The sequence below is a fragment of the Otolemur garnettii genome, unplaced genomic scaffold (assembly GCF_000181295.1).
Source record: "Otolemur garnettii isolate 467f Iridium unplaced genomic scaffold, OtoGar3 scaffold00148, whole genome shotgun sequence".
In the NCBI taxonomy this organism is placed as follows: Eukaryota; Metazoa; Chordata; class Mammalia; order Primates; family Galagidae; genus Otolemur; species Otolemur garnettii.
The window spans coordinates 3,479,605-3,487,344 of record NW_003852543.1 but is presented as its reverse complement, the minus strand read 5'-3'; the positions used below and the strand labels follow the sequence as shown (position 1 = coordinate 3,487,344).

The window sequence follows — 7,740 nt, the reverse complement described above, 5'->3', positions numbered from 1 at the left end:
GCTGGGAATTGTGGCAGGCATCTATAGTCTCAGCTACCAGGGAGGCTGATGCAAGAGGATTGCTTTGAGCCCAAGAGTTTGAAGTTGTTGTGAGCTATGCTGCCACGGTACTCTACAGGGGGTGACAAAGTGAGACTTTGTCTCAAAAAAAAAAATAGTATTGGTCAGTTGTGGTGGCTCACACCTGTAATCGTAACACTTTGGAAGGCTGAGATGGGAGAATCCCTTGAGCTCAGGAGTTTGAGACCAGCCTGAGCAAGAATTAGACCCTCTCTCTACTAAAAATAGAAAAATTAGGCCAGGTGCAGTGGCTCATGCCTGTAATCCTGGCACTCTGAGAGGCTGAGGTGGGCTGATTGTTTGAGCTCATGAGTTTGAGACCAGCCTAAAAATAGAAAAACTGAGGCAAGAGGGTCACTTGAGCCCAAGAGTTTGAGGTTGCTGTGAGCTGTGATGCCATGGCATTCTACCCAGGGCAACAGCTTGAGACTATCTCAAATAAATAAATAAATAAATATTAAAATAAAATAAAAAAGTAAAGCAAAATAAAATAAAATAATAAAAATATGGATTGGCAGCTGTAGCTGTAGCTCAGCAGCTAGGGCAACAGCCGCATACCCTGGAGCTGGCGGTTCAAACCTGGCCTTGGCCTGCCAAACAACAATGACAACTACAACCAAAAAATAGCTGGGGGCTTGGCGCCTATGGCACAGTAGTTATGGTACCAGCCACATACACCAAGGGTGGCGGGTTCCAACCCAGCCAGGGCCAACTAAACAATGACAACTACAACAAAAAATAGCCGGGTGTTGTGGTGGGCACCTATAGTCCCAGCTACTTGGGAGGGTAAGGCAAGAGAATCGCTTAAGCTCAAGAGTTTGAGGTTGCTGTGATACCATGGCACTCTACCGAGGGCAACATAATGAGACTCTGTCTCAAAAAATAAATAAATAGATAGATAGATAGATAAAAACAGAAAAATTAGCCAGGTGTGGTGGTGGGTGCCTGTCGTCCCAGATGCTCCAGAGGCCGAGGCAGGAGGATCACTTAAGCCCAGGAGTTTGAGGTTGCTGTGAGCTAGGCTGACACCATGGTACTCCAGCCTTGAGCAGCAGAGTGAGACTGTTTTAAAAAAAAAAAAAATAGTGTTAAAGTACTAGAAGGAAATACAAGTTGCTCTATGTTTCTGGTGCATGATTGTCATCTTGTGATCTCCCTCCCTTCACCGTGACCCTAGGGACCTCTTGTCTCCTGTTTCCTTTTCCTTGACTTATTCCCTCATTTTGATAAAATGTGCACCCTTTGATGCTGTTAATTTCTGAGTCTTTGTGGGGGTTTTGTGGTGTAAATTTAGTTGCTGCTGGCTTCCCTTTAGCCCTTCTGGGTCTGCTGAGTCGTCCTAGTAGTGCTAAGCCTCTTTACATTCCTGTTTTCAGAATTTTATTTTGCACCTCTCTTTCTCTTTGTGTGGGTTTATGACTTTAAAAAAAATTTTTTTGCTGGGCACAGTGGCTCATGTCTACAATCCCAGCACTTGCCTCAGCTTCCTGAGTAACTGGGACTACAGGTGCCCGCCACAACACCTGGCTGTTTTTAGAGATGTGGTCTCGCTCTTGCTCAGGCTGGTCTCAAACTCCTGAGCTCTGGTATTCCACCCACCTTGGCCTCCCAGAGTGCTGGGATTACAGGCATGAGCCACTGCATCCAGCCCACATTGTTGTATAAGCATCACCACTGTCCATTTTCAGAACTTTTTCCTCATCCCAAACTGAATCTCTGTACACATGAAATGATAACTCCCTGTTCTCCCCTCCACCAGCCCCTGGCAACCACTAGTCTACTTCTGTGTCTATGAATTTGGCTACTAACATTGCATCCAAAACCCACTCAGCCCAGCTGTAGAGAAGGAATGTTCTTAGAATTCCACAAGAAATCTCAAGGCTTTCTATAAATGACATTTAAAGCCCATTTGAAGCCCAGCCAAGCTCAGTGCTTAGAATGAGTGAGGAAGGGACCAGGATGTCTCCCCATGTCTCCTATTTTTTTTTTTTAAAGTTCTGACATTGGTGATCACATTTATTGGAAATGTTGGAGAAAAATAAAAATAGCATTTAGCTTAAGGAGTTGTGAGTTATCTACAAATTAACTCATTTCAGGAGTGGAAGATCCTTGGTCATTTGTTAATATAGAAATGTATGCAGGTTTCTCTCTTGAATGTCTTGCACATTTAAAGCGGCAACTGGACAAAGTCTCCTTGATGATAAATTCTTTATATCAGGCTCGGCACCTATAGCTCAACTGGCTAAGGCGCCAGCCACATACACCTAAGGTGGCGGGTTCGAATCCCCAGCCCGGACCTGCCAAACAACAATGACGGCTGCAACCAAAAAATAGCCGGGCGTTGTGGCGGGCGCCTGTGGTCCCAGCTACTTGGGAGGCGGAGGCAGGAGACTCGCTTGAGCCCAGGAGTTGGAGGTTGCTGTGAGCTGTAATGCCATGGCACTCTACCCAGGGGGACAGCTTGAGGCTCTGTCTCAAAAAAAAAAAAAAAACAAACAAAAAATTCTTTATATCAGCTAACTCTCAATGGAGGGGCAACCAGGACAACGCCATCTCCTCGGACAAAAAGCATTGGAATGTTCCGTTTTGTTGATTTATATATCTCTTCATATGTTTCTTCATCAATTTCTATAGTAGTCACAGTTTCTTCCACATCTCCGTATATCATATTTAAATGTTGATCATAAGCATGTAATCTGCTCCGTAGCTCTCGGTCATTTCTCATTTTCACATAAATTCGCTTATTCAGGCTGAGCCTGATAAGATCTAGAGGCTTCTCTACAGCGTTGGTAGTTTGTTGCTGGTGCATGTTGTTCGCCATGTTTCAAACCCTGCGCCCTTTCCTGCCTCTCGCGAGAACAGGTCTATGTCTCCTATTGTTCATGGTGAAAACCACTGTCCTACTTCCCTTTTAACCAGCCTTCCCTTCTTGTACATAGCTGGACTCTTCCCTTGTGACTGGGATGAGGATAATCATAAATATCCTCTGTGTTTGGCTTATTTCACTTACATAGTGTCTTCAAGTTCAACTACTTTTGGAACCAAAAGGGAATGAATGAGTAAATGGGGAGTCTCTGACCTTAGCCTCTCTGGCTGTCTCAGCTTAGAAGTCAGGCTTTTCCTGCCAGCCCAAAGCATCCTTTAGCAGAGGGGTTAATGTGCCAGATTAATTGTCAGGATCTTTAAAAATAGAAGAGCATGGCAAGAACAACAAAGTGGAATCCTGTACTTAGATTAGTCTTGTTGGAAAGAGAAGGACATGAGGTACAGTGGAGCAGCAATCCAGAGTTCCTGTCTGCTAATGTGGAGGTTGTTCTAGATCCTCTGCAGTAGCTAAGTACTCAGCTGGCTCCCTAGGACTGTCTAAGGGGATGGGAAGATGGGTGGGGACTTCCTGCACCAAAGTGTTACTTGGGACCCTGAGAATTTGGTTCTCCTTCCACAGATTTCTGCATGAATCCCCAGACAGTGCTGCTTCTGAGGGTCATTGCTGCCTTCTGCTTCCTGGGCATCCTGTGTAGTCTCTCTGCGTTCCTTTTGGATGTCTTTGGGCCCAAGCATCCAGCCCTGAAGATTACCCGTCGCTATGCCTTTGCCCATATCTTAACTGGTAAGCTCAGGGCCAACTCACAGGGGGGGAGGAACTACCACCGGGCAGCTCATGCTATCTGGAGTTGCAGGTGGGGACTAAGATTTCTATGGGCAGACACTATTCCAGGTGCTCATGGAAAAGCCCCAGCCTTTCACAGAGCACTGGGGTATATCAGGAGCTTGCTTTAGTCATTTGCATGTGCCCTTGCTGGGACCATAAACTCACTTGGGCCAGCTGTAGAGGACTGCAATTCTACAAGAAATGTCACGGCTCTCTGAAAACAACATCTGAACCCCATCTGAGCTTGGTACCTGGAATGAGTGAGGAGGGAACCAGGCTGTCTTCCAGTGTCTCTGTAGTTCATGGTGGCATTCTCTCCATGCCACCTTCCTGTTTCCCTGCAGACCAGACTTCCCTCCTTATTTGTGGCTACATTCTTCCCTCATGACTAGGCTGGTGTGTTGATTTGATTTCTACAGCTCATGAACTGCATGATTGTATCTATTCCTTTTAGGTACCCAGCAACATCCAGTAGTCTTAATATCCCAATTGCAAGTACTTAAAACAGAGACTCTGACTGGCCTAGATGGTGGCCCAGACTAAGAAACCCATGGCCAAGGGAGCTCCTTCTTACAGGGTCTGGGGCCAGGCAGGTTCTCTAAGAATGGGTTTGGGGTAAAGAGGCTATGATTGGTTCCTAAAGCATCCTGGCTACAGGATGCCTGCTAATCTGCCTTCTGTGCTGTCCCTCAGTCCTGCAGTGTGCCACTGTCATCGGCTTCTCTTACTGGGCCTCTGAACTCATCTTGGCCCAGCAGCAGCAACATAAGAAGTACCATGGCTCCCAGGTCTATGTCACCTTTGCTGTTAGCTTTTACCTGGTAGCAGGAGCTGGTGGAGCCTCAATCCTGGCCACAGCAGCCAACCTCCTGCGCCACTACCCAACAGAAGAAGAGGAACAGGCACTGGAGCTACTCTCCGAGATGGAGGAAAATGAGCCCTACCCAGCAGAGTATGAAGTCATCAACCAATTCCAGCCGCCCCCGGCCTACACGCCCTAGTGCCCACCCTGGGCTTTCTTCTTCGGCAGCCCTCCCCACTCTGCAGCTCCTCTCACACCCAGAGGAGCCCCTTGCCCCAGCAGGCCTCACTGGTAGGATCCTGACCATGGTCCCCAAACCTTCCCAGGAGAGACTCTGCCTTTAGGGTTGTCCATGTATCCCTGCTCTCGAAACCTGAGGTTCATCCATTTTATATAATGCACTTTTCCCCCTCCTGCCACCTTCTATTCCCTTCACGTTCACTAGTCATTACCAACCAGGGATGTCATACAAGTTTTCTCCCCTCATGGGCCATATCTTTAGGATTGGGACTTTCCTTGGAGAGCTGCTGATAGAGGATATTCCTGGATGGAAGAAGCATTAACAGGGCCCAAGGGGAAGGGGACTGTGCCCTGCGGGCTCACTTCACAGGGATCAATGTTTGTTCCACAGCTGTAGCTCTGGGATGACCATCCCACCCCTGGCCCTCATTCCTTCTCGGAGTGCTCTAATACCAGGCTGCCCACTCCGTAGAGTTCTCTGCACTTTAGTCTTTGGACTTCTCCTCACGTGTGTTCTGGTTTTGTGGGGAGAAGGACTTGGTGTGGGGAAAGCAGAGCAGTTGCTTTCCCTGCCCTGCCCTTGCTTCATGTGGCTGGAGCCCAGGCCAGGGGAGCAGAAGCTGGCATGAGACTGAGGCCTCCTGGTGCCTGTCAAGGATCAGAGTGAAGGGGACTAAATATCCCCAGCCCCTTCACCTTTTAAATGTGAGTTGTCTTAAAAGGAAAAAAACGAAACCAAGCAGCAGCAACAATATTCTCTTTTTTAAAATAGGGACAAGTCTGTTGTCGTTTTTCAGAATCATGTCCTGTTCCTTTTGGCTCTGCAATATTTTGGGCGAAAGCTCCTTCCAAGCCCATGGTAGTTCCTCCCTGAGTCCCCACAGAATGCAGCCTCTCTTCCCTTGCTCCTTCCCTCCCAGTGACAGTGGCTCCCTGGGGCCTTCCTGTGGAACCCAGAGGGGCTGAGGACTATGGCCTGGCTGGCCGGCCAGTGTGGTGCTCCTCAGGACTGTGGCACTGAGATGAAACCTGGCCTCAGTTCAGGAACAGGGGCCACAACAGGGCAGGAACTCATCACATAGGAACCATAACCAGTCGGGCCCCATCGTGTGAGGTGCCAGACCCACCCTGTCAGACTAGCAGGCCTGGCTGTATCCTTCAGGCTCAGCATGTCCTCTAGACTGTGAATTGGGGCTACAGCTTGCTGCATGCCCCTTTCCCCTTCTTGAATGTACTTTGATCTTGCAGTGTGCTACTGGCGCTTTCTTGCCCAGCCATCACTCGGGCTACCCTCTTTTGCTTGGGTCTTGCTGAATTTTCCGCCCTGAGATCTGGGGCATAAAATGGGCAAAACTTGAAAGATCTTCATCGCATATCCAGATGGCCACGCTGTCCTCGTTAAATTACTAGCTTTGGAATCAGTGCCCAGTGCTGAGTGGAAAAGAAGATAGATTCCAATCTCCTCCCACTCTTCAGGCAATAGACAGTTCAAACAAGGCTGGAGAATTGATACTACTTTTGAGCTATGGGTAGAAAGGGATTGTCATGTCCCTGTCCTTTGGCCAGATTAACTGGGAATGTCTGGACAGATGCCTCTGTGTGTGGTGAAGACCACGTCAGCACGCAAGTGGGCAGCTGCTTGGAGTTCACTGCTATGATGCCAAAGTGTGTTCCAAGGTGACTCTACCACTCTTCCAGACTCTTCTCTTAGGCAAGAAAGGCTGCCTGCTGTAATACCTGAGCACAAAGCCAAGGAGCTGAATTAAGTCTGTCTTTCTGTAAAGTCCTGAGTTTTGTCAGTTTGTCATTGGCAGATATCCAAGGTGTGGCCAGCTCTCTCTGACCGTGGGTGTCTGAGTGGGCAGGCCAGAAGACCGGGCACTGAACACGCATGCCAAAGTGACTGGTCATCTCATAAGGACTTGGACGTGACCCTGTGGACTATTCCATGTGATTTGGAACCCACTTTTTATTAGTTTCCCATGCCTCTGGCCCTTCTTTCTCTTGTCCCCTGCCATCCTAACACTGATAGTTTGTCATATAAATTCCCCTGGTTGTGTTTTTTCCTAGGAAAAAAATTAAAAAGCAAAACAAAACAAAAAAACCAAGAAACCACAAAATAAGAATGTAAATGCCAGTGGCTGTCATTTGTCCGTTGCAGTTTTCCTGATTTGGTTTGTTCTCTTCCTCTCAGAGAAGCAGGAGACACTGATCAAGCTGTGATTTAAAAGATGGTTAGAAGGGACTTGGCATGAACCTGCTCCATGCATGGCATTTTCACCTCCAGAGCCTCCTAATCCTGACACCTTCCACACAGGAAATTTCTAGGTCCCAAAGCTAGAAACAATAGATAACTCCTCAATAGATAAGTCCTCAATTGCAATCCCTGAGCTCTTCTTGCTGCATCCCTGGTTAGCTGCAGAAGACAGCACTACTTCTGAACTCTAGCCATTGTGTGGGAAGGAAGAGATGTCTCTGGGCTGTGTCTTGCAGAAGAAACTACACTTTTTTTTTTGAGACAGAGCCTCAAGCTATCCCCCTGGGTAGAGTATCCTGGCATCACAGCTCACAGTAACCTCCAACTCCTGGCCTCAAGCGAGTCTCCTGCCTTAGCCTCCCAAGTAGCTGGGACCACAGGTGCCCACCACAACAGCCGGCTATTTTTTTGGTTGCAGCCATAATTGTTGTTTGGCAGGCCCGGGCTGGATTCGAACCTGCCACCTTAGGTGTATGTGGCTGGAGCCTTAGCCACTTGAGCCATAGACACTAAGCCAGAAACTGCACTTTCTTTGAAACCATAGGGAGGGATGGCGCCTGAGGCTCAAGGAGTGGGGTGCCGGCTCCATGTACCGGAGGTGGCGGGTTCAAACTTGGCCCCAGCCAACAAGAAAATAAAAAAAAATGAAACCATAGGGAATGATATAGGGAGAGGCCTAGGAGCAGAGACAGAGACAGAGACAGTTCCAGGAGTGTGACTTGTAGAAAA

The 7,740-nt window shown here is 48.0% G+C and overlaps 1 protein-coding gene and 1 pseudogene across 4 annotated transcripts in view; one reads left to right on the top strand and one right to left on the bottom strand.

The window, feature by feature from the left end:
• Window positions 1-6,886, top strand: part of TMEM127 (transmembrane protein 127) — a 15,328-nt gene extending 8,442 nt beyond the window's left edge. For all 4 annotated transcript variants that reach the window (XM_012811051.2, XM_023518832.1, XM_023518833.1 and 1 more), the window contains 2 exons: window positions 3,506-3,670; window positions 4,406-6,886. In XM_012811051.2, coding sequence (XP_012666505.1) covers window positions 3,506-3,670; window positions 4,406-4,713 — 473 coding nt within the window. In that variant the 3' untranslated portion in view covers window positions 4,714-6,886. The remainder of the gene's footprint in view (window positions 1-3,505; window positions 3,671-4,405) is intronic.
• LOC100952228 lies at window positions 2,573-2,886 on the bottom strand (annotated as a pseudogene).
• Window positions 6,887-7,740: the final 854 nt, after the last annotated feature.